Source organism: Equus caballus, chromosome 25 (assembly GCF_041296265.1).
Source record: "Equus caballus isolate H_3958 breed thoroughbred chromosome 25, TB-T2T, whole genome shotgun sequence".
Classification (NCBI taxonomy): domain Eukaryota; kingdom Metazoa; phylum Chordata; class Mammalia; order Perissodactyla; family Equidae; genus Equus; species Equus caballus.
The window spans coordinates 42,487,970-42,513,706 of record NC_091708.1 but is presented as its reverse complement, the minus strand read 5'-3'; the positions used below and the strand labels follow the sequence as shown (position 1 = coordinate 42,513,706).

General features: G+C 51.4%; 1 protein-coding gene across 19 annotated transcripts in view; it reads left to right on the top strand.

Annotated features, from left to right (window-relative positions):
* Positions 1 to 214: 214 nt before the first annotated feature.
* The window catches only part of RAPGEF1 (Rap guanine nucleotide exchange factor 1), a 142,039-nt gene continuing 116,516 nt past the window's right edge, over positions 215 to 25,737 (top strand). For 5 of the 19 annotated variants that reach the window (XM_023629180.2, XM_070251960.1, XM_070251958.1 and 2 more), the window contains exon 1: positions 5,506 to 5,715. In XM_023629180.2, coding sequence (XP_023484948.1) covers positions 5,655 to 5,715 — 61 coding nt within the window. In that variant the 5' untranslated portion in view covers positions 5,506 to 5,654. Of the gene's footprint in view, positions 1,062 to 5,090; positions 5,152 to 5,441; positions 5,716 to 7,585; positions 7,809 to 25,737 lie in introns of those variants that run through there. The other 14 variants (XM_070251969.1, XM_070251961.1, XM_070251957.1 and 11 more) reach the window with 11 other exon arrangements.

Sequence of the window (25,737 nt, the reverse complement as noted above, 5' to 3'; positions counted from 1 at the left end):
GTGAAAGGGAGACTTTCACTTTTATTTTATATATCTCTATGTTTTTTTTTTAAGTGATGGCACATATTTTCTATGATTAACACTTAAAGATTTGTAAAATGATAGTACGTTGCCTTTTTTAAAATGGCTGAGCAGATGGAGTTAGAATTCTAACTGTTCGCTAGGGGGCAGAGGAGGTGTGTGTGTGTGCCTGTGCTGCCTGCCAGTTTGCCACACTTCCTGCGTGATTTCCTCATTCAACTGGCCGTGTGTAACGTTTACCAAATTGTTTGAGGAAACGACAGCACCCAGCTCTCTCGCACTGGCAGGCTTCGGCTGTGGGCTCAACCATCCCATTTTAACTGGATCCTCGAGGCTGTGGTTACCTTATGCGTCATTGAAAATACATCTGTTTCTTACCAGCTTTTGAGCACCCAGAGCAAGAAGTCTGTTAGCTGGCCCGAATCCCCACTGGTGAGAGAAAAGGCCAAAGGTACCGCGCATTGATCTGCTGCCCACTCTGCTGGGATCAGTCTGGGAGACGCCACAGTTAGGTCATGGAGTGATGACCCAGATGTCTGTCCCCGCCTCTTTGAGGATCTCTGCGGATATCTGCCCAGTTTCCTGAGCACTGGCACCAGATCAGCATTAAGCCATCTGGGAGCGTGGGGGAATGCAGGGAGCTTGTGCTTGCAAGAATGAAAAATAGGCAAGATCTCAATGAAAACAACATCACTAATGTTATTTAAAATCACAAAAACAAATTCTTCTCCTCTATTTGGATTTTCCTGCTGCTCCACATTAAAATGAATACCCGCACACCCAGACAGCATGGGGGGCACCCCCTGCCGGAATGTTCATCATGGCCCGTCTTGTAGAAGAATTGGTTGGGACCTGAGATTTCCACTCTCTAACTCCCTTGAAGCTCGCGGAGACCGAGACCCAGGTTTTGTGCATCTTTGCTTTCCTCCTGAGGCCCAGTACACTGAGGACATACAATCTATGTGAGTTGAGTTGAACTGAACTGAATTGAACTGAATGAAGATCAAGCATACATGCAAAATACTGTGGGATACATAAAGGTAAGTTTGGGTTAGAGAAGTTGTTGCACGTGGTTAAAAAATGAGCCTGGAGTAGGCTGCCCACTTACTGGAAATGTGTCTTTGTGTTACCCACTCAGCCAAAGGGGGTTAATATTCACTGTAGAACATGCAACTGTCTGCCCTGCCTGGCTGAGAACCCACAAGGCTACATCCTAGCAGCTGTGTTTGTACTGTGTACCCACCTGGCCAGTCCTGATTGGACCGTGGTGGACCCCTGACTGGAGCTGGGCCAATCAGATCATCTCTCCTGGAACTTGGGTTTGGGAACGAGCATCCTTCCTGAGTCTGGTCTGTTGGCTGAGGTGGGAGAGGAAGGGGCCTGGGGTGAGTGAATAAGCGACTGCCCGTGCAGTTCAGGCCCTGGTGAGGTTCTGCCCTTCGGGTCTACCCATGAGACACCTCTGTGCTTTTCAATAAATTCCTCTTTGTGACAAGCCATTATGAAATTGGTATCTGTAACACATGACCAAACAAACACCTCTTGAGCTAGACCCTCGCACCCCCCTCCTGGAGTTACTATGAGGGTTGTAGCAGTGGCTGAGCACACGCCAGCCACGGGCAGCCCTCATTACCATTATTACTATTATTCCTGGACTCCACCTCCTCTTCTGATCTGCAAGAAAGATATAGTTAGTGACGCAATAATCTCTGTCCTCAGGGACTGACGCTGTAGTCAGGAACTCAGGCAGGTCCCTGTGGACTGATCCCCTACAATCTAGGCTGTGGTGAGCCCCGTGGCCACCAGCCCCACTGTGGCTGTTTTTTCCCTAGTCTCACTGAGTTCCTGTTGTCCCAGTAGCTGGATGCTGTCTGCAAATGCCCAGAAGAGGATGTGACTCTTTGGGAAAGGGCCCCGTCTCACATAGGCTCTCTGAGCAGCCTCCTGGCCACCTCGCTGTCCCTTCCACGGTGGAGTCTGGAGAGCTGGGGAGTGGTCCTCTGGTTCACCCTTCCCCGGAATGTTGGGAGAAGGCCCTGCAGCACCCCTGCAAGTACTGACTGAGCTCCTTCCCTGTGCTGGAGTTGGTGCCATAGTACATGAGCCAGACATGGTCCCCGTACTAATGGTTTTCATTTTCTGCATCGTATGGTGTTTTAAAATCTTAAAAATCTTGCTGGTCTGAGAAAGATGGCCTCCTAGGGCTAGTCAATTCTTTCATATGCAAGCCAATCAATCCTGAGTCTACAGCCCCAGCCACCTCCTTAATAACTCACACACCAAGCCAATATTTCCCTACCCTAAATCATCCCAGGGCCAGGCAACTAGGGACAACCTCTATTTCCTGTAGCCCACCGGAGTTATTTCCACTAGTCAGTCCTAAACTGTTGATTCTGCCCTACCTTGCCTTTCCCAAAGAAACCCCAATACAGGCTCTGGCCTGAGCTTTCCCGTCACTCCTGCTTCTGCCTCCTGACCACCGTGGTGCTCCCTATGTGGCCCTGCATGGTATGGTGCCCCACCTCCTCTCAGAAGATGTAAGTCATAAATTCTTCTTTCAGTGGCATTGGCCTCTCCTTGTCACCATTCAGTCACCTCTATAAATTAAAATCCCATGGGTACAAATGACAAAAAGTCCCGCCTGCATGGAGCTCAGTGTCCTGAAGGGGACAGAGATTAAACAGACACAAGAGATGAAAGAACTAAATGGAGGGGTGTCCTATGGAGAAATATAGGATGCTGCAAGGCTCTCAACCGTCTGAGATGCTGAGATGGATGTCTGTGGATTTTGCCTCATCAGCATCCCTTCCCCAATCTTGCTTTGAGCATCCACCCTTTCGCACTCCCAGTTGCTGGTTCTGTGGCATCCACTCTGGAGCTTTCTCACAATTGGCACAATTCCAAGGCCTAGCCAATTTATGTATTCTACTCCCTTCTTTGCAGTCATTGGCTCAAGGACAGGCAAGTGACTCAAACTGAGCTAATGAGCATCTGCTGGTGCCCAGCTCTGCCACTGTGTAAGAGAGATCGCCTGAGAACAGAGCCAACCCAGGGGAGCGATGTCATTCTTTCAGAGCCTAGAGGTTGCTGTGTTGGTCCAGGCTGTATCCCTGGTTTTTCTAATTATGATGTCCAACACATTCCCTTTTTGCCCTAACCCAGCTGAGCTGGGCTTCTGACAGCAGAATTGTGAATCCTGACCAGCCTAGGGAGCTGGTCCCCTTGGGGGCGTCAGGGAAGGATTCTCTGAAGAAGTGACAGTTAAATCGAAACTCAAAAGATGACTAGCAATCAGCCAGGTGGAGAATAGGAGAGAGAATATTCTAGACAGAATGAGCAGCATGAGAGAAGGCCCCAAGGTGGGAAGCACAAAGCTTTAGGAACCTGTCCGCTTCACTACCTTGTGTGTGTTCTGTCATATCTGTAAACACCTTTGATGAATACCCTTCATTAAATAAGCTCCATGACCCTTATTTACAGAAGTGTCCATTTGTAAAGCACTTCATTGTTAGAAAATGCCTTGTCATTTGATATGTCATGATTTATTAAATATATTGGTTTTACTCTCACAAACCCCTGACTGGGCCTACTATTCATTCAGTCTAATTTTCTACTTTGCACCTAGGATTTTGCACCTAAAATACTGGCCCTTCTTAGCTCAGAAGCCCAGAAGGATGGGGGGCAGCTTTGGGGGTGTTGGGTGGTGGGTCTGGGGCCCAGGACCAGTTTTGCCAGACGATGCAGCTGCCAAGAGAGCTGAGCAGTGCCACTGTGGCTGACAGTAGCCATTCATCAGCCTGAAAGAGAAATGAATTTGTCACTCTTCAGCTTTGCCTTTGACCCCGAGAAGGCTGGAACTGGCGACTCTGGCAAGTTGGCTGCCATTTGCAGCCAGCTCTCAGTTACAGAATCAGTGAACCCACCAGAGTGTGCAGGGAGACGCGGATTGGAATCTCTCACCACATCAACCGCACTTCCCTTGTCCCTGCCCCTCTCCCAAATCCTGTCCCCGTCACCAGATGATTTAATTTACCTGTTTTGAGGGAAACAGGAGGGAAAACTAGCTGAGTTGGTTTTGTGTTACTTCTTTGTATTTCATCTGACGCCAAGAACAGTGAGCAGGAAGAGGGAGATATTCTCACATGTGAGCACCTCTTGGGTTACTAAAATTTGTTGTTATTTATACTTGCATTTTATGATTTAACTTTGACCCCCCAAGTTACCAGCTCTTTGGAGGGAAGAATCAATCATGTGCATTTTTGTAGGACCCACGGCACCAAACACAGTGCCTAGCCTCACTAGGATCTTTGATTCCTAAATCAATGACTTTTGCTGAGCTCATCTCCATGCTAGGAAAGGCCCACAGCTGAGCTCCAGGCTGGAGGATGTATTGGTCCCCATTTGGGGTCGAATGAGCAGGGCATGCAGGGGTCATTGCGTCCTAATGGGTTGGACCCAGGCTGTGGTGTGGAGACTCTGGGCCTCTGGGGATGCTGAGCCCTGGGTAAGTTCAGGCCCAGACCTGCCCAGGTGGATCCTGCCCTCAGGGGGTACTGAGTCTCCTGTGGGGGTGGGGGTCAGACCAGGCTGAACCCCTGGTCAGGTCAGTCCCAGGCCTGGAGCCTCTGGGATGGCAGGGAGCACTAAGTCTCCTGCGGGGTCAGGCCCAGGCCTGGCCAGGTGACTCTGCCAGCAGGGGCTGCTGAGCCCAGCTGGTGGGACAGGGTTTTGGTCCTATGCCTTGGCACGGCCTATGGGCCAGTAGGGGGCTCTGGATCTGGGTAGGGTCAGTCACAGGCCTTGGCATGGAGGCTAGAGTTTGGGAGGGTGGCTGTGTTCTGAGTGAGGGGGTGCTCTGGACAGGGGAAGGGCACTGAGCCCTGGGTTGGGGGTGTCAGTCCCAAGCCCTGGCGTGGAGACTACAGGCCAGCAGGGGGTGCTGTGTCTCAGGTGGGAGGGTCAGGAGAGGCTTCCAGCCAGCAGGGGGTGCCAAGTCCTGGTTGGGGACAGACTTAGGCCTGGAGGCCCTGGCTCCAGGACAGAGGATGCTGCGACCCGGGTCGGGGTGGGTCCCAGGCCCTGGTATGGAGACTGCAGGCCTGCAGGGGGTGCTGCGTCTTGGGCAGAAAGGTCAGGCCCAGTGGGCAAGGGCTGCTGAGTCCTGGTTGGGATCCATGCCAGGCCCTGGTGGGGACGCTCCGGCCTGCGGAGGGCGCGGAGCCGGGCGCGGAGGCTCCGCGCGGGCGGGGGTGCTGGCGGGGTCGGCCTGGCCCCGGCGCGGAGACTCCGGCCGGCAGGGGGCGCTGCGTCGGGGACGGGCGGCTGCGGCCGGCTCCGGGCCGGCAGGGGGCGCTGGGCGCGCGGCGGCGGGCGGCGGGCGGCAGGGGGCGCTCTGGCCGAGGCCGGCGGGCGGCGGCGGCGGCGGCGGGGCGCTGCGGCCGGCTCGCGGGCCCGGGAAGCGGCGGCGGCGGGAGCGGCGGGAGCGGAGGAGGCGGAGCAGCGGCGGCGGCCGAGCGCACAGGCCGCGGCCCGCGAGCCCGCCATGCCGGCGCGGGTGTGAGGCGCGGCGAGCCAGGGCCGAGGCGAGCGGCGGCCGCCGGCCTGAGGGCCCCGCGGCGGCCGGGCCGGGCCCGATGAGCGGCGGCCTCGGCCTCCGGCGCAGCCCGGAAATGTCCGGCAAGATCGAGAAAGCAGGTGGGCGCGGGCTGCGGGCGCGGGGCGCGGGGGCAGCGCGGCACTGCCGCCCGGGCCTGCGGGCGCCGTTCCGCTCCGCTCCGGGCGCGCCGAGGCCGCCTGCCCGCGTCTCCGGGGCGCGCGGCCACCGCGGGCCAGGCCGGCGGGCGGGCAGCCGGGGCGCGGGGCCCGGGCCCTCGGAGCCCCCCGGCGCGGACCCGGGAGGGGACGGCGCCCCCGGGCCGCGTGTCGAGCCGGCCGGGCGGCTGCCTTTCAGACGGGGAGTAGAGCGGAGCCATAAAATGTGTCATCGCTTGGAGCCTGAGTTTAAATTTAACCAGAAGTCCCCGGGTCGCTGGCTTCAAAGGAAGCGGGCGGGCTGTGCTGGGCGTTTGCAGGCTCGGGCGAGTTTTCCTCCGGAATCAGGCTGAGCCCTGGGAGCAGGGCGGGTTGGGGGTAGAGGGTGAACCTTGACGCAGCCCCGGCTCTTTGTGTGTTCCTAGAAATCTCCGAGAGCTGCCTCCCGGGTACCCGGGTCTTGCGCACGGTGCTGGGAATAGTCTCCAAAGATTCGATGACGGCCGTGCTCGTGGGGCCAGGGCTTCATTAGCCGGCGACGCCTTGCAGGGCGAGTCGTTGGGTGCACGGCGAGGGGGGTGGGCAGCCCGGGGCTCCTGTCCTGGGAACGCCGCGGGTTGTCTTAACCTGGGGGCCAGGTGAGCTTGGCAGCTGAGTTGTGCAAGGCACGCTTTTAGGGGTCTCTGAAGGGGGTCAGTTGCGTTGATTTTGGAAGTTGCTCCTGTTTCCCTGGTTGAACCGGGATACTTTCCTGAGATGCCCCTGGGGAGTGGACTCGGAAGACGGTGTAATTTGCAGGCTGTGGTTTAAGCACAGGAAGGACATTTTTGAAGCCTTTATTGAGGGTTACCTATATCTCTGGCTCTGTGCTCAGCGCCTTAAGCATCTTGCTTAGTAAATCCTTGCAGAGATTCTCTGAGAGAGAGTGTGGTCCTGGTTTTACAGGCTCAGGGCGATTGGATGAGTTCCTGGGGGCCACCCAGCAGGAGGGCAGCGGGCCGGGCATTGATGCCTGGCTCTGACGGAAGCCTGGGTGCCTTCCGCAGGGCCAGGGCCGTTGGTTTCGGCTGCTGCTTCATGCGTATTTTTTTCACTGTTCTTCAGCCCGAGGGCCTTGCCCAGTGCACGAGTTGCTTCCCTGCACATGTGCCGTTCCAGAAATATCTTGGTTTAATCTCGGCAGCATTTCTCAGGAACTCCTGGCATAGTATCTCAGAATGGTACTGTTGGAAAACTTGGATAATTTATTTTTAAAATAAGGTTAACAGGGTTTTCTTTGATTATAAGGATATGTTCATCATCAAAAACTTGAAGATCATGCAAGAGTAAAGAGAGCCAAATGAAAAGCACCTGCTATCCCACGAGCTGCTTTCCTGGGCTCGGGCATCTCTGAATGGGGTGAATCTACATGTGCGTTCTTATTACCAGAGAAAGGAGGCCTAAGGCCCATCATCTCAGCCTGGGTTATCCATGGGCCTTCTCTGGCACCTCCTCTGCTAGGGGCTGTAGGAGATGCCAAAAGCAGTAAGTGCCTCCCTTCAGAGAACCTTGTCTGAGGGTAGGAGAGCCAGACCTAGTGAAACACCTGGGCTGCCAGGCGGCAGGAACTGTGCTGTGACAGGAGTCAGGGCCCGTGGGCGCAGGTGGCCGGGGGAGGGGGGTGGCCCGTCAGCCAGGGGAATGGGGAAGGCCCCAGAGGGGACAGCATTTGTGCTTGGCCCTGAAGTAAGGGTACCCTGGGTGGAGGTGGAGATGGGGGAAGGAGGGCAGAGTGAAAGGGGTTGACCAGGGGCTGTGGAAAGCTCCGGAAGAAGGTGCATTTGGGGAGAGGCAGCTGAGCAAGAAAGTTCTGAGGTTGGCCAAACCGGGGTTGGCCCCTCATGGGCAGCTGGCAAGAGGCGCATGCTCCTGGGACAAGGTCTCTTGATGTGACTCACGCACGACTGTCAAGGGAGATCGGGACACTCCTGGAGTGAAGGGTACACCTCCTGGTGGTTTCTGCTGGTCGCTATGAGTGGCCTTCACTTTGCATTTCGGTGAGATTTTCTCCTAGGTTTCTGATGGAGTTTTCTAAGTGGATCTGCTGTTAAGTCACCAGTGAGTGTTTCGTTCAAAGGAAAGGTCCTTACGTGAAGCGGCGACTCCCTTAGCAAGTGAACAGTCTCTGGTAGATTAGAGAGCCCGACAGCCAGTAAACAGTCATTGTTAGTGGGTTTTGCTGTTTTCTGTGAACTGGAAGCAGCAGAAGTGTTGCTTACATGTGTTCATAATCTCTTCTCTCTGAGAATAGGACCAGCTCTTTCATTTTTCAGGGTTTAAGGAATCCTAGGTTTTTTGAGCGTAAAAGAAAACTCCTTTATATGTCCCTCACAGCCTCGAGATTCTTGCCCATTCTTCCGTCCTGATACCTCTTTGGGGAGTAGTGGCAGCCTACTGGGGAGATCTTTTGAGTCTGTCCTGTTGCTCTTTAGGACCTTTACTTATTCATTCAGCAGTGCCTGGCTGTGGGGGCGCCTGCACCTGCATACATGCTGCCCTCCTCTGAGAGCCTGCCCTTTCATAGGGGACACAGAAAGGCAAGCCTCAGGTCGGGCTGTCCCCAGGGGTCTCTGCTCTGGGGCCCGAGGGAGACCAAGGCAGCGTGAGTTCCAAAGGGTGGCGGAGGGTCGACCTGCCACCTGGTCGGGGGCTGTCCCGTTAGCTTGGAGGAGGATTGAACTTGGAGGGCCAGGAAGAGGCTCGGGTGGACCGGCAGGCTTCTGTAGACTCCTTGGTGTCTTCCAGAGATAATGAGGAGGCGGAGAGCAGAGTGGAGCTAGGTGGATTAGGGAGCTCCCCTGGGTGAGCTTGTGGGCAGGCATGGCAAGGAGCATAGGCTCTTCCTTGGGAGCTCCGAGGGGCTTGTTCTGGAACACCTACACTGGCAGGAGATGTGTGCAGCTGCTCAGAGGCCACTTTAGGGAGCAGGCAACACGGTTCTGGTTGTGCGCGCAGTTCTGCTGGGTTTGGCTTTGCTCCGGCTCATTCCAGCAAACACGTCGGGTGGGGGGAGGGTCGATGTCCTAACTTTTCTGGAGCTTAAACGCTCTTGCCTGTGAGCAGAGGTGACAGACTGTGACGGTGGGCCATAGATGGGTCGTGTTTGGTCCATACATTTTCTTGAAGAAGAAAGAATTGATGGTCAATATTTAGAAATCAGGAAATCACTCACAAATCTCAGGTTTCTGGTTCTCTTGAAAACGGAGAAGTTCTGGTAACTCTACGCCCTTGTTCCTACAAGGCAGCTGGGCAGGGGGTTGAGGGGGGAAGGGTGGAGGGGCGGGAGGCACCGCTCCCGCTGCCAGCCACAACATCACTGGTTCCTGTTTCCCGGCTGGGACTGTTGACATTGAGTTTGCATCCCCTTCCTTGGAGAAACCGTTCACGTGCGTTTGCTTTTCCTCTGGACTTTGAAATCTTTGCCCCATTCCTCCATTGATTCGTTCCCCGATTCCTGTGTCCAGCACTGATCGAGCACCCGCCGTGTCAGGTGCTGCATGAGGCTCTGGGGAGCCTGTGGTGAACTTGGCAGTCATCACACCCCAGCACAGGCATTGGGTGGGCAGACTTAAGGGGCAGGGGTGTCAGGAAATTTCTCGGTGAGGGACTGAGGTTCAAGGTGAGATGTGGAGGATGAGGCGAGTTGGCCGGGCACAGCAGGAGGGGAGGGAAGAAAGTGGCTTCAGTTTTACTGACATCAGAGTCCCAGCTGCTCGTTCCTTCTTTCATTCACTCAGTTCATTCCTCGCATGGTTTATCCTGCATCTCCTAAGCACCTGAGGAGTTCTAGTCCCTGGGCTACATGTAGCAAAGAACCCTGCCTCCTGGGCGTTACCTTCCCACTGGGCCGGGCAATCAAAACAGACGTCATAAGGATGTAAATTACGCAGTTTTTTAAAGTCTCTTTCCCCACTCTGTGTTCCCAGCAGCCCACAGTCTGTCTCGGAGTTTCATCATTTACGGAAGTCTCTGGCCAGCTCCCCAGGCTCCCTGTGGCCTCGAGCTGTCCACTGGGGCTGGGGAAGTGGCAGTAGGCTCACGGAGTACGCCACCTGAGGACAGGATGAGTATGGGGTCTCAGGCTCAGGTGCTGTGTTCTTCAGATGTGTGAAGATGCTTTTATTATAAATTAAAAAGAAAAATTTACACTGACTGCATTCGTAGTAACTTTTTGTCATATGTGTTTTCCCAGAATAGATGAAAAGGACGAGTACTGTCACAGGAGGCTGCACGTATTTTTGGCCGAGGAAAAAGTCCTTGTAGATCAGCAGTCACCATGTCTTGATAAATTTTGAACTCCTCTCAAATTTTACACTTCCTTTTTATCCACACTTTGCAGTCTTTGTGGTCAAAATGTATCCAGTCAACAAATAGGACATTTTTATGGCACTTGGTAGTCATTCATTCGCTCGCTCATGCAACGCTCCGACTCCATCCTTGTTGGCAAACGTTGTGACGCCTCGCGGTGGCACAGAGCCCGCAGGAGTGTGGCCTTCCCGGGTCACAGTCCAGGGGTACCATGAGAACAGTCTTGAGCATGTCTGCAGTTTCCTGTGTTTTCAGAAGGCGTTGATAGACACCTCCTTTCACTTGATCCGCACCACAGCCCTGAGGGCTAGAGCAGGGCCAATTGTCCCCATTTTGCACCTGAGGGCAGCTGAGGCCCAGGGAAGTTTGGTGACTTGCCCTGGGTCACAGCCTTAGCGAAGCAGGGAACTCACCCTGGTCCCCAACCGCCTACCTTTCAGAGCACTGCTGAGGGCCTCCCCTGGTGCTGGAGACACAGCAGCTTTCTATCTGACTTCTCGTTCATGTTTCTGAGTTTCTTTTCTGATCTTACAAAAGCCAATCTCAGTGAAATTAAGGTAGGCCCCACGCAGTCTTAGGCTGCATATGATGCTAATCATACTAATAACATTAGCAGTGCAATAAGGAGATAAGAAACAGCATGAACGCAGGCTGAATGTGTTTTTAAAAACCAGCCACAGCAACCCCAAATGTTTCCTGGTCTCCTGAGCAGCTGTTGGCAGAGGTTGTTTGAATGGGATTCCTTGTCGCCAATGGACCTGATAGGAGGCCTGTAAAGATGAGTCATGTATGAACTTGCAGAAAAATCATTTCCCAAATTAGCCTGGATTGGAGAATGCCTGGAGCGCAGGGCTGGGTCTCACCTCGGTCCGGCTGAGTGTGTTGCCTGTTGCCATAATAAGATGACGCACTGGAAAGCATAGTGGCCTGGCAACGCTGTCCCCACCGCACCCACACGGCAGCGACTGACCGACCGACCTGGCCCCTTTCTGGGGGACAGGTGTTCCTCTGACTCGCACCCACCTTGCCCTGAAGGCTGTTTTATGATTAAAAAACCAAAACCCACAGTTTGAATTATTAAGGGATCTGTCATCTTAGTTTCTGGTCATTTGTTTTAGACCATTTGACTATCAATCTGAGACCTGGCGTTGTGACCTTGGGCAATTCTTTCCCCTTTTTGAGTCTCATTTTCTCCATTAGTGCCCCGGAAGGGAGGGACTCCAAAATGGTGCTTCCCCGCTTCATTGTGTTTTCAAACAGCTCGTCCTCTTTTATACATAAGAAGACTCCTAGATAGCCGGTAGCAGGAGCCACTCTGGGCACAGCGAGTCCATCCTGCTCAGTTGTGGCCCTGAGGCTCCGCCTGGGGCCGCCTCCGCTGAATGCAGTGTGAAACCCACTTCCTGGCTGCACCCAGCCTCCTCTACTGAGACCAGCTTCCTCGGGCTCCTCGTGCCTTCCCTTCCACTCGCAGATGGTAAATCCCTGGAAAGGCCCCAGATAAACACTTTGGGTAGAATGATGTTGTTTAGCTCATTCAGAAACCAAAGCCCCAGTTTCCTTTCTGCGAGTTAAAAATCAACAAACGTAGTCTTAAATAGACCGTTCGCTCCACAAGGGGTGTGCCTGGGCCCGTCTGGTCCCCTGCAGGGTTGCTGTCACCGCACCTAGACACAGTCAGTGCTCAGTGACTACTTACTCGTGAATTTACTTAATAGTTTCAGAGAATGAACCTAGGTTTCTGATTCCAACTCTCAAAATTATGTTTAAATGGAGCCACTTCGGGGTCTTGAATTGCCAGTTCGGATGTTTCTTAGTGAGTTAGAAGGACCAGTACTGTGATCAGGGTATGTAGTTACTTGGGGGTTCTGTGTTGACTGTGTCATTGATCAGTATTTTAGTGTAGTTTTCTGAAATTGATGAGGAGGCTGAGTCCGATTCCCAGAGCACTGTGTCAAGATTGCTCTGGGACATGACGAGACCGAGCCATCCCTGACCCTGACACTGGGCAGCTGTCGGGCAGCCCGCGGTCCTGAGCTGCTGTCGGCACTGCCTGTGCTGGTTCTGTGGGCCCAGGAACAAAGCACTCTGAGGCAGTGCTCGTGGGCCTTTCGCTTACAAACCACGGCGTGTGCCGGCTCCGCTCGGCCGCTGCCCGTGACGAGTTCCATGGTTGTAGTCCCTGTCTCTACTTGGAATTTTTCTCAGTCGGCCTCTGAACCATCAACTCCCTCTTAATGGAAGGACTGAGTACACTCTCTCTTTGAGGGCCTGGGAGAGGTAGGCTGTTGGGGTTCTCTGGCTCCCTGTTTCTTCTTTGTCAAGGGGCGTAGGCAGTCTCTCTTGCCAGTTCCTCCTCCTTTGTGAGTGAAGATGGAGTGAGGAGATTTACGTAAAGGGATAGAAATCCAGTGTCTGATGGTCACAGTTCCTCTTTCTCCCTCCTTTTTTCTTCCAGACTGTGGCTTGGAAGACGGATGATAGGTCTCTGAACCGTAGTCCTGACCTACGGTCTGGTCTGCTTCTTCCTAAAATACTGTTACTATCATAACAGCTCAGACCCTCCGGTCCCAATAGTCCCTTAAAGATGATCTTTCTCCTTGCTTGTCGCAGGCTTGCTGGCACCACACAGTTTTACTGCAAATTAAGTTTTGTGATCAGGAAACTCTGCCCTGCTTTTAGAGCACAGAAGGAATGGAGCTGTCAAGCCCAGAATGGTGGGAGGTGCTTCCCAGGGCTGGGGACAGAAGGGGGCAGTTCAGGCGTTTGCTTTCTAGCTTTTCAAAAATTTATGCCATTGGTGCAGACTTGACAGACACGGCTCCCGGCCGCACCCTGTACTGTCAAAATGGCAGCCTGTGGTCTCCCTGAGCAGGAGGGTGACACTTGCAGTTTTTGGGAGAAGAAGGGCATGAACATGGAAGGAGGAGAGGACAGCCGAAGTCCAGTGGAATGTGATGGCTCCGAATAGCCGCTTGATTGACCCAAAACAAGCAAACAAAAAAACAAACCAAACCTCTGCTTGGAAACAATGGCTGTCTTTACTGGTTCTGGATAGTCACGCGTGCCTCCCTCCTTCAAGGACTGGTTGTAAGTAAACAGATGGAAGATTGTGCCTGGGTCACGAAACTGGCTCTCTCAGCCCCTCCTCTCAATAATAAATACAGAAAATAGTAGCAGCTAACATTCATTGAGCACTTACCACCTGCTGGTACCAGCCTCTGTTTTGTGTGTTTTACACGTGTCATCTCATCTAATCCAACAAGAGGTTCTCATTCTACAGAGGGGGAAACTGAGGCACAAAGCTCTTCTTTTATGCATGGGATCCTGAGGTCCAAAATAGTTGAGATTTGTGCATGGTCATAGACTGAGTTGGAGCCAAGTTAGGACTAAAACCCATTTGACTACTTCCCATTTATCCATATTTTCATTGGCTGTGATGACATTGTTCTCTTGGCTGTCGTGACTTGGGTAGAAATGAGCCTTCACATTTCCAGGGACCCCGCTGCCACTGAGGCGGCTGCTGCACTGAAAGGCCCACTTGATAATGTTAGAGGCGACCCTTGAGAAGAATGTGGTCCTGCGGGCTGTCCTGCTGCAGCTCACAGGGGGCCAGGAATTCCTGCTTCTTGCTGGGTGACCTTAGGCAAATTGATTAACCTTTCTGAGCCTCTGGTGCCTCTGTTGTAACCCGATGGAGTGGACAAACCCATCTCAGAGCCCTTTTTAATGCTGATTCTTTGTAAGTCTAGTCCGCAGTATAAAGGGGGGCATTGGATGTATTGGGGTTGTTTCATTGGTTTTTAATGACACTAATGTTGCATGGCAGTTAACTATTCAGCATCACAATAAAACTTATATAAGACATGAGGTTTTCTGTCTTTTAGGTTTCGTTCTTTTGTTTGGTTATTATTAATTGTTGGAGTTACATAGCACTTTTCCCAGATGAGAATGACAGCTAAAGATTGTCGACTGCTTCGTGTGTGCCAGGCGCTGTGCTACGAGCTTTACCTTCGGATACGTGCATGAATTAATGAGTTCTGTTCTTATGAAGAGAGAGAAATAGCTGGATTGTGCTCATTTGACAGGTGAGGAAAGGGAGGCAGCAAGAAGGGAAGTGACTTGCTAAGGTCGTGTGTTGAGTGAGAGGTAGAGCCAGTTGAGGAACGTGGGTTTCACTCATCGCTTCTCCCCTCCTCGGGGTGTGTTCCTCTGGCCCACAGGAGAGTCTGGATCTACTGCTGGTCCACTCCAGAGCCCCAGGGAGGCTGGCTGGGAGGCACCGTTACTGTCTTTGCTTGGAACTGCTCTGGGATTCCCCTGGGGCTTTCCAGTCTCTCTGCAGGACTGTTACAGTGACTCCACATCTGCCTACAGATTGATGAAGGAGCTTCTGGTTTCTCAGTTACAGATGTGGCTTTAAAAGTGCATTTGCTGAAAATATTGAGTGGGATGTGGATAGTGGGAAGTGGGCTTTAGTTAAAATAGCTCCATCCACCCACCTACCCACCACCCACCCATCTGTCTACTTGTAGATCAACCCATCCACCCACTCCTCCACTTCCCCTCCACCACCCACCCATCCATCCATCCATGCGGCATTGGCTCAGTGCTCACTGAGTGCCAAGCAGCCTGTTAGGGCAGTGGAGGTTACTGAGAGTGGAGGCCTCTGTGCTTTTAGGGAGTTGACAGTTTCGCCACTGCCTGTGCTCTGTGCAGGAGACTTTTGATCTAGGCTTTCATATTTTTCTTGACACTCATCCGTGTTGGAGGCAGCGTGAGCCTGGCTGGAGGTTAGGGGAACTGCCTCGTGGCCCTTGAGTCTACACTGAAGCTCTGGGTCAGTGCTCCTCTGTGCCCTCACTCTCCCTCTCTGTGAAATGAGAAGATGGAGCAGTGACTGGGAGCATGGGCTTCTGAGTCCTGTAGCTGTGCATTTGGATCCCAGCTCTCCCACAGAACGGTTGTGGGATCGTGGGCAAGTCTCTTTGCCCGTCTAAGCCTCAGTTTCTTATCTGTAAAATAGAGAAAATCATCACAGTGCCTACCTTATGGTGCTGAGGGAGGATTAAATGAGATATTGCACATAGAGCGTATTAGCAGTCTTGACACAGACGTGCTCAGTAAACATCAGCTTTTGTTACTGAATGTCCCCTTCTGCTCTAAAATGACCGTTTCTTTAAAAGTGGTCATATGGTAAGTGAAATTCAGATCTCAGCACTCACAGAAGAAGGGGAGGTCTCTGGCTATTGAGGTATTTGCTTTCAGGGTCTTTTTTTTTTTTTTTTACATTTGAGAAAGCTGAATTCCAGGGAACAGATTTTTATGGCTAAGTAATGAACCTCCAAAGAGATCATTTATAGGAAGAGTGGGTGGCATTTCAGTTTAGCTACACATGTGGCCCCAGCACATGTAGGTAGATCGAGGAAAGTCCTGATTGTATTCTTTCTTAAGTCTGTCTAAAAGGAAGGGGCCTGTCCCTGTGGGCGGCAGTTTATCTCAGAGCCAGAGCAGGGCGGATCCCGGCGGGTGTATTTTTGCTCCATCCCAGGAGACACCACCTCAGTTTCTCCTTGCAGGGGTGACTCACGGGATTAATTAAACCATCTCTGTTCAGCACTGAAGATGGAATGATCACAGTGTGGTGCTTTTGTTTTGTGACAGTTAAAATACGACAAGCCATTCAAGGTCTTTGTGCACAAGTAACTTACAAATCACGTTGCACGCTGCAGTGGGGGTGATTACAGACCCTTTATTTTTCCCCCTTGATTATTTTGTACAGTGCAGATAAATTCAGAAATCTTAATGTATTGTTCTCAGTCTTCCTTAACCTGTGCTCTCCTGGACTTTTCTGCTATATGAAAGTGAATATATGTAATCTCCTTGCAAGTTTCTCAGTGCAGCTAGCTAAGACACAGGGCTCTTTGCAGAGACCAAAGCCCAGTCAGCCTTTTTCACTTTCTTTAATCATTCTGTCCGGGAGCTACAGAACCTCTCACTTAATTAGCATAACCACACTAATTTGTGCTTCTGCCTCAGCTTGTTAAGAGTACCTTACAAATATTAATTCTCTGAGCTCATCAGAAAACCAAAGGCACAGATCAAAAGCATGCTTTCCTCATGACCTATCCTTGTTTTTTCTGTTCACGGGGAGCTGTCTCTATTAATTACCCTAAATGTGCAAGGTTGTAGAATGCAGTTTTTACATTTGACCAAGACAGGAATTGAGTTAGGGACCAGGACTACATTTCAGCTCCATGTTGCAGGGAGCCCAAAGTTCCCTGGTCCCAGCTTAGTAGGTCAAATTCACCTACTAGTGAGGAAATCATGTGGACTAAAGTCATCGTGTCAAACACGTGAGTCACTGTCACCAGGAATGCTTGGGCCTGTGGCATCTTTGGACGATGGAGAGAGAACTGGCCTGAGTGTCTGGAGTTGCCACAGACCGGCTGTGTCCTCTAGGGGAGACCATGATCCCTCCCTGGACCTTGAACTGGAGCAGTGGTTCCCCAGCTTTTTAAGATCATAAGTGCTGCTAAGAATTTGATGGAGGCTCTGTGGACCCTGTGCCCTGGAAAAAAGGGTCATTGATGTGTGGGCGTGGTTCTACCAACTCCAGGTTCCTGCTACTATATGATAAATAATAATTTGTAAGCTCCTTGGGTCTTGGAAAGCTCTCGTGGAATCTCAGGTCTCTGAAATAATCAGGACTTAGTTTCTCCTAGTTCAGTCAGACCTGGCTTTGGTCAGTAATTATACATTCCTGGAGTTTTGTAAGGATTTCATGAGATGACGCTTGTTAGCTGCTTAGCATAATGCCTATGTAGATAAAAGGAGATATCTTTCCCTTTCTGCCTGAGAATTTTTTTTATTTATGTACAGTAAAATTGACCTTTTTTGGGGGTACAGTTCTCTGAGTTTTAACTCATCTGTAGATTTGTGTAACCAATTGATTGAGAACAATTCCATCACCCCAGGAAAAAAAAAATTCTTGCTGCCCCTTTGTAGTCAAACCCTTCCCCCACCATCCTGGCTCCTGGCAACCATTGATCTGTTTTCCGTCCCTATGGTTTGCCTTTTCGAGAATATCATCTAGCGTGTAACTTTTGGAAATTAGCTTCTTTACTCAGTGTACTGCCTATAAGATTCATGAAGTGTTTTTTTTATTAGTAGTTTATTCCTTTGTATAGTTGAGTAGTATTCCATTGTATGGACATAATCAGTGTTTATCTGCATAGAATTTGACCTTGGTTACCTAGCTCTGGTTCCTGGAAATAAGGATGGCATTTGACCAGTAAAAATCAAACAACTCAATTGAAAAACTTGAGGACACATCTCCAAAGATGATAGACAAATGGCCAATGAACACGTGAAAAGATGCCTCACATCACTAATCGTTAGCAAAGCACAGATCATAACCACACTGAGATACCACCTCACGCCCATTAGGATGGCTACTTTCAAAAAAACAGAAAATAACAAGTGTTGGTGAGGATGTGTAGGAATTGGAACCCTTGTGCACGGTTGATGGGAAGGTAAAATGGTGCAGCTGCGGTGGAAAACAGTAAGGCGGTTCCTCAGAAAATTAGAAATAGAATTCCAGTATGATCCACCAATCCTACTTCTAGGTATATACCCAAAAGAAATGAAAGAAGGGACTCAAAAAGATATTTGTACACCCAAGTTCATAGCAGCATTATTCACAATAGCCAAAAGGTGGAAGCAACCCAAATGTCCATAGACAGATGAATAGATAAACAAAATGTGGCATTAGACACACAATGGAATATCATCCAGCCTTAAAAAGGAAGGAAGTTCTGACACATGCTACAACATGGATGAACCTCGAGGACATTATGCCAAGTGAAATATGCCAATCACAGAGGAGCAAATACTGTATGATTCCACTATAGATGAACTATAAATGCTTGGTGGGACATCATACTTTGGGCCTCCTGAGTGCAGTGACATTTGTAATTGGGCGTGTCCCTTGAGGGAGGCTGTGCGATTGTGAGACTTTGGCTTCTGTGAGGCAGGAAGCTTTTAAGCCAGGGTGGACCCCGTACCCGCCGAGTGTGGCTCTCGTCGCCTTGCACCTGAGCTGCTCAGCTGTGCTGGGCTCCTTCAAGGACCCTCACAGAGGGGGTTGTCCAGTGCTGCCCTCTGGCAACCTTAGGTTCCTGTCCTGTATCCGTCTGAATAGGTCAGTGCCAAGAGTGGCTGATGGACGTGCAGGGGCCTCAGTTCCAGTTGAGCCTCGGAGCTGGGTGGTGGTGTAGCCTGGCACATGGCGAGTGCTTGGTGCACGTCAGCCGTTAATAAAGACTCTCAGACTCCTCCGTGGCTTCCGTCTGAGACTCTGCCTGGACACCATCGTCAGCACTACTCTCTCAGTTGATGACACAGATGGCATTTACTCTAGCGCTGTTTGGCAGGATTCCAAGCTGTTGGTCACATTCATGATAAGGCTTCACTGACTTAGGGGAGGGGAAGAGAGAGGATGATCTACGTAGAAGCAAGACCAAGGCTTTGTCCAAAAGTTTTAAGACCAAGCTAGACCCTGTTAGATGGAATGGTGCCTCCATTTGGGAGTTGCCGCCATGAGATTGCCATGATAGAGTCTCTGGTCCCATGAGTGTCATTAACACGTCTCTGTATGAATCTGGGATGCTAAGCGGTTACTGTGTTTTTTTGATGCTATGGCCCCAACACATGTGGATCGTATTATTGATTTAATAACACTTCTCAGGAAACAAAGAAAAATAAAATACATCAGCTGGATGGATTATAAAACCACACACCCTGACTTCAAAAGTTCAACTGTGAAGAAATGAATGTCTTAGAATCAGGGTGATACAGTATGAAGCATTGATTCATTCTTTCGTGGTTTCTTGGGCACCTGCTGCCTACAGTTCCTGGCAGTAGATGGCTGGGGACATGGTGACAGATAAGCCAAGGCTCCTGCTGTCCTGGAGCTCACAGCGACTGCCCAGGCTCCCCCTCCAAGCGAGACCTAGCCTTTGATTGAAGAGGCAGACTGCAGTCTTGCTTATAGACGTAGCTCTATTCTGGCCTCGCAGTGAGATGTCTGGACCCCAGAGGAGAATTACAGTGCTTGTGTAGACTGTGACAGATGGAGTGATGGTCCCACATCCCGGCTTACACCTGCTGTCCTGGCGTAATTATTAATAGCACACCCTCCCTGTCACTCTCGAAAGTGTCCTGGATCCTGGGTCGGGTGGGAAAACAGTGAGGGAGGAATCATTTGTGACTCCTGAGTTCCACAGATCTGTGTTGGAGAGGGGCTTGGTTTGCAGTGAGAGAACTGCTTCAGAAATACGGCTGTTCCGGCACAGGGTCAACCCACAGAGTCCACAGGAGGGGCAGCTGAGTTTGGTTTTGGTCCCATTCTCCCTGTGGGCATCTGCTACTCCGTATGTTCCAGTCACTCACGGAAGCATCAAAAGCTGGGACAGTTTGGTTTAAAAAACAATAAACATGTACACACAACAGCCAGAGCGTGTTTTCCTTATGCTAACATTTAGGTTAACCAGATCTTATTAAATTCATAGTCTTTGGAATGGATGGCAAGGATATTAATGTTTGGATCAAGTCTTGTAGAGAAAATTGGAAAAATCATTGTATAGGAGCACTAGTCTGGGTTAAGTTGGGCAGAGATTTTGTTTTCCCTGTTGCTGTAGAAAGGAGTAGGGGATTGAATGTTTTGTCAGAAGTTTCATTTTTATTCAAGTGATATATTTGATGTTTAAAGCAAACAGCCAGAGAGACAGGTAGGAAGCTTCGTGTTTATGACAAATTGGTACCTTGCAGGCTGTTATGTTAGCAGGTGTTGGTGACAGGACTCTCTGTGGCCAGGTGGTCCCTGTCCTGAGGACCTGCTGGGTATCCCAGGGTGCTGCCGGCCTTCTCCGGTGGGTCTCACGCTTCAGCACCTGGAGGTTGCTGGGCTCCAAGCCCCAGTTTCTGATTCAGTAGGTCTGGAGTTGGGCTGAGAATTGGTATTTCTAACAAGTTCCCAGGTGATGCTCCCGCTGCTGGTGGGGTGGGTGAGTGGACTCGCCACCCTTCGGAAGCACTGCCTAAAGTGAAGTGTGGAGAGGAGTGGAAAGGGGTCTAGGGATTCCGCCTAGCAAGGTGCGGTCAGAGTAGCGGGGGTGGTGGTGGTATGAAAACAACCGCTGTGCATTGGTGCCGGGAGCTGTGCTACATATGTTTAATCCTCTCCTCAGCCTTGCAGGGAGGTGCTGGTGGCCTCCTTTCACAGGTGGGAAAAGTGAGGCCCAGAGGGCCTGTGGGACTTGCCCTGCTGGCGTGCGGGAGAGCCTGGCTGAAGCCACTGTCTGCTGCTGACACGAACCCTTGTAAAATGGCTAAGAGGAAAAGACACCACAGATTGAAGATGATTCTAATAATACAAGCACAAGTGAACGAGAGGCTGACGATGTTGACACTTCTACTTCCAGTACATACTCTTGTCAGCAGTATCACGAAGTTAAAAAGACTCATCTAATTAAATAGGTCTGACAAGAAGGTGCCCAGACGGTTGGCAGTTTTGAAAAAAACTCTTTGATGAATCTCACACTAAATGTATATTCTGCCTTGGGACATTAGCTAATTAATTAGGTTGATGTATTAGTCATCATGATTAGCAAGACATTTTAAAACTAGGCACCTAGAATTTAAACTGTACTCTAAAATTTAAATTAGTTTAAAGCTTTAGTACTTGAAACGTTGTGGTAAATGTTTACAAGCCTCTTCTGAATTGTCTTAATGTCTAACTGTTCTAGGAACATGTAGACACATCCATCTCAGCCTTCCTTTTCTGGTCCTCTCTCTGTTCCAGACTCGCCATTTGGGAACATCCTGGGCTGAGTCCTCTGATCTCTTCCAAAGCAGCCTGGTCCCATATCTTTAAATGCCATCTCAGTACTGGTCATTCCCGAGTGAACGTTCCGAGCCCCCAGCTCTGCCCTGAGCCCCAGGCTGCCCACTTAGTGCCTCCGCTTGGACGTCTGTGAGTGTTCAGACTTGAGGTGCCTGAACCCGAGCTCGTGGCTCACCTCACCGGCTCCTCCCAGGGTGCTCGTGGCTGGAAGGAATGCCAGGTTGGACCTGGTCGTTCAGGCCCCGAAGTCTTGGAGGCACCCCGACTCCTCGCTCACAACCCACATCCTGTCCATCAGTGGGTCCTCATGGGCTTACTTCAAGTGCATCTGACTCCCATCACTCCTGCCACCTGCTCTGTTGACACTCCAGGCCACAGCCAGCTCTCCCAGGGCTGCCGGGGTTCCCTCCTGACTGGCTTCTTGGTTTCCGCTCTTGCCTCACAATCATCCAGTCTTCCTTCAAAAGCCAGAGTGTAAATTAGATCAAATCCGGCCTGTTCAAAGTTGTCCAGTGGCTTCCCATCACATTGCTAATAAAATCCAGTCCTTACCATGGCCTGCGGCACCCTGTACTCTGGCCCCTGGCTCACTCTTCCCACTGTCGCCTGCTGCTGTGCCCCAGCCACGCAGCCTTTGAGCTTTTCCTTCGAGTGTTCATGGAATATACCAGACGTAGTCTTGCCTCAGAGCCTTTGCACATGCTATTCCCTTGACCTGGGTTGTTCATTCCCCCAGGTTCTGTGTGCGCCTACTGAGAGGCCACGGTCAGAAGCCTGGATTCAGGTGCCGCCTCCACTGTTTGCTGCTTGTGTGACCTTGGCAAGGTTGCTCACCCCTCCTCCTGTTAAACGTCAGTTTTGTCCTGGATTGAATGGAGCCAGCAGTAGTGTGTTGTGAGTTCACGCACAGAAAGCTCATAGGTCACACGTGCCCGGGAAGCATGAGCTGTCCTGTGTGCATGGCTGCTCCCTAATGCCTTTCAGTCTCTATCCACGTGTCACCCCAGAGAGGGCTTCTCCAGGCAGGGTCTGAAGTGGCTCCCGCCACTTTCTGTCTGCTCACTGTCCCCGAGCCCCAGCTTTGTCTGTTCTTTTCTTTTTCTACACGTAGCATTTATTCCCTTCTTTTTTATGTTCTTCTCCCTCATTAGCAGATAAGCTGCTTATCGGCTGCTGTTCAGCAGAGCCCAGAAGGGTGGCTGGCACATAGGTGAAACTCACTCATTTTTGTTGAATGAGTAAATAAAGTCACGTCGTGGGTGTGGGCTCAGCCTCTTACAGAGAGGGGTGTGCAGCCTGAAGAGCTCGTGACTCTGGTGCCTGCAGTGCTCGCATGCCGTCCCGCTTGGTGTGGGGGCCTCGGCGTGGAGGCAGCGGGGAGCCAGCCCCCTGGTCAGGGTACGTGACTCTGCTCTGGACGTCAGAGCTGTAAAGGGCAGGAGGTGGCAGATCTCTGAGGCTGACTGGGCGAGTGGAAGCGGGCGGGAGCCCTTCCCCAGCCAGGGCGTTGCCTCTTCCGACAGTGGTGTGGTCCAGGCAAAGCAGAGGTTGTGGGACCCCGTGACGGTTGCCGTTGCGAGTCTGCGGGATGTTGACTGTTGGTTTCGTCTGCTGAGCTGGAGAGGAAGGCGGTGAGCCTCAGGGCAGGCAGGCAGGAGCCGGCTGGCTCGTGCTGTTGGGTCTTTGGCCGAAGTAAAGACTCCTGGTGGGGAATGTGGGAGATGAAGACGGGAAAGGTAATTCGGGCGCCGGCTTCCCAAGGGCCTCAAATGCCAGTCCAGGCACTTGAGACTTCCTCCTGTAGGTATTCCAGGAAGCATCAAAAGTTTAAAAATGTTCTCCACACATATTTAGACTTTCCCCTGAGTATTCCAGATACCGTGAAAGAAGCGGCAGAGGAGAAAAATTACTACTTCTGTTCACTTAAAAAAAATAGTTCCTGTCTCTCAATTCCAGGTGGAATTGATAAAATTAGGGGTATGGGCTTCCTGCCTTTCCTGTCCTGTGGGCTAGATTTAGCTCCTGGCCCAGTCCTGACTTTCAGAACGACGACGGAGGAACAGCTCCTCCAGAAGGCTGGGTGCTGTCTCGGCGCTGAGAGCTCTGCCTCGACTGCCCTTCCTTTAGTGAAGCCGCGGCGTCCGCCACGGTCCTCTGGGGGTGCCTCGGAACCGGAAGGTCTGACCGCCTGTGTTTGGCAGGTTAAGTTAGACCCCAGGAAAGGTGGGCAAGTGGACTTACGGTTCATTTCTGCAGTGTCACTGCAGGCTGCCTGGGCAGAGACAAGCCGCCCTGTGTGGGATGCAGTATCCATATTCAGTGAGCGTCAGCACCTTGTTGTTGTGGACACATCATGCCAGAAATAAGGCAGCTGGCTGGCTGTGGAAAAACACCAGACTGGGGATCAGTGATTTGGGTTCTCGGCTGTCTGTGGAACCTGGGGAAATGTCGTTCCCTCTCTGGACTTCAGTTTCCTCATTTTGGAATGAGAGGGTTGGACTAGCTCTATGGTTCTTAACCGTTTGAAACTCCTTGTGACTTTGATGAAAGCCATGAACGTCTCTCCCCAGAAAAGTGAACACAAGTGGTTTGGCCAACACTTTAGGAAACCCCTGAAGCCCATAAGACGAAGCCCTGGATCTATAAGGCCCTGCCCCATCTGACCCGCATCTTATCGCCCCAGTCCCATACCTCCAGCTGTGCAGGGCCTTTGCATGTGCTGCTTCTGCCCAGAATGCTCTTTGGTTGGTCAGCTCCTGCCCTTTCTTCCAGTCTCACTCTTGCCTGACCCCCCAGATTAGATTAGGTTTCCCTGCTAGACATGCTACCCGACCCTGAACTTCTCAGCACTGGTCACAGTGATAATGAGTGATCTTCACACGCGTTAGCTGACTCTCCCTAAGCTCCCTGTTGGTGTTGGTTAGGTGACTCTGAGGCCCCTCTGGCCGTGACATTCTGAGACTGGTCTGTGAGTGTGCCGTGTGTCGTGGGAGAATATCCGTCCACGCTTCCTGGGACGCTCCGGGAGATGTGCCTCTGCCTACAGGGCTTTCCTCCAGGGCTGGGCAGGGAGTCACTTCAAAACAGGGTCTAGTGGCCTGGAAGACCGGCTCCCAGACTTTCTGCCGCAGTGCTCTGCGGGCCGCCTCCAGGCCCGTTGTTCTCCTCTGTTTATGTTCTGGCCTCAACTGGAACTCCCACTTGGAACGTTCCCACAGTGCCTGGCGCTTCCTCGTATTGTTGTAGTTTTCTCCAGAGGGGAAGTGACCAACATTGGACTTTCCTCCCAGCAGACAAATTCCATGCACAAAGCTTCGTGTCGGCTCCTGGGCGCCCGCCGGAGAGCCGGGCCTCTGCCTCCCTGGGGGTGAAAGTGCACGTTATAGTGACCCCGGGCCTTGCCCTTCTGAGCCGTGGTCTCTGTCTTCATCTCCCTCAAGGAGTGAGCTGCGTCTTGCAGGATTCCCCGACTTGGGCTTCTTCTGAGTCCAGTGGAATCGTGTGTGGAGGGGAGGGCTCGCTGTAAAATGTTTCAAACTTCAGTAGCCACAATATTACCTCCCTGGTTTATGTCACTTTCCACAATCAGAATTTTGTTCTGATGGTACAAATGTTTGTAAGTGAGTTTTGTTTTATTTGCACTAAGGGAATGAGTTATTTACCAGAATGTTGCAGCAGATCTTACTGTGACATAGAGAAAAAAAAATCCCTTGTGAGGATAATTTTTCTTTAATGTATCTACAGCTGGATGTTTATAGATAAAATAGTAACAACAGCAACAGTAGCTGTTCTTTAAGAGTATCTGCTGTGTGCCAAACACTTTTTAGATATCATATTTAGCCTTTAAACTGCCCTATGAAGTAGGCAACATAATAGTATACATTTTACATAGGTGAAACTACCAGGTCCAGAGAGGTTAAGTTCCTATCCCAAAGTTGCCCAGCTGGGAAGTACCCACAGAGATTCAAACTGGGCCGGCTGTCGTCCAAAGCCAGCATGTCCCACTACTCTCCCACCTGCTCTGGTCATGAAGGAGTGGGGAGCAGATTTCCTAGCCAGGGATAAAAACTCTGGAGCTGGGTCTGGCTCTCTCACTAAGGATGTAGCCTTGATTCCTCCCCCTGTCACATCTGTATTATAGGGGAGGGGCTTGTTGGGCCCCACTGTTCAGAGCGATTTGGGGCTTGTGGTGGTGGTGCCTCAGGGCGTGACTTGGATAACACGTGGTCGGGTGCTGTCTGATTGAAGGCAGCGCACACGTCCACAGCAACCGCAGAGCATCTGTTGCGACCTGGAGACATTGCCTCGGCCACGCAGTGAGCTTTCTGCTGGCGGCATGGCATTTTCAATTTGTCTCGTCTCTTAGAGTCCGTGTTGTCTCCCTAAGGTGTGGACTGGAGATGTGTCACTCGCCCATCTTGGACAGTGAGCATATTCACCCTTGGGGATGACTCAAAAAGACACTTTTTCCGTGCTGGGAATTAGTGAGGAATTCTCAACAATAGGCCATTCTGTTTCTCTTCCCCTACGCACGAACAGCTCCCGTTTGAATCGTTTGGGAGGCCGTGATTACCTGAGAAGCAGTTGAACCACAGGGGCCCCATTGCAAAGCTGTTCTCTTAAGGAAATTTCTAGTTCGTTTGGAAGCTTCATCAGTAAATTAGTTGTTTGCAACTTTGGATGCATTTTCTCTTGGAAACATTCTTAGGAAT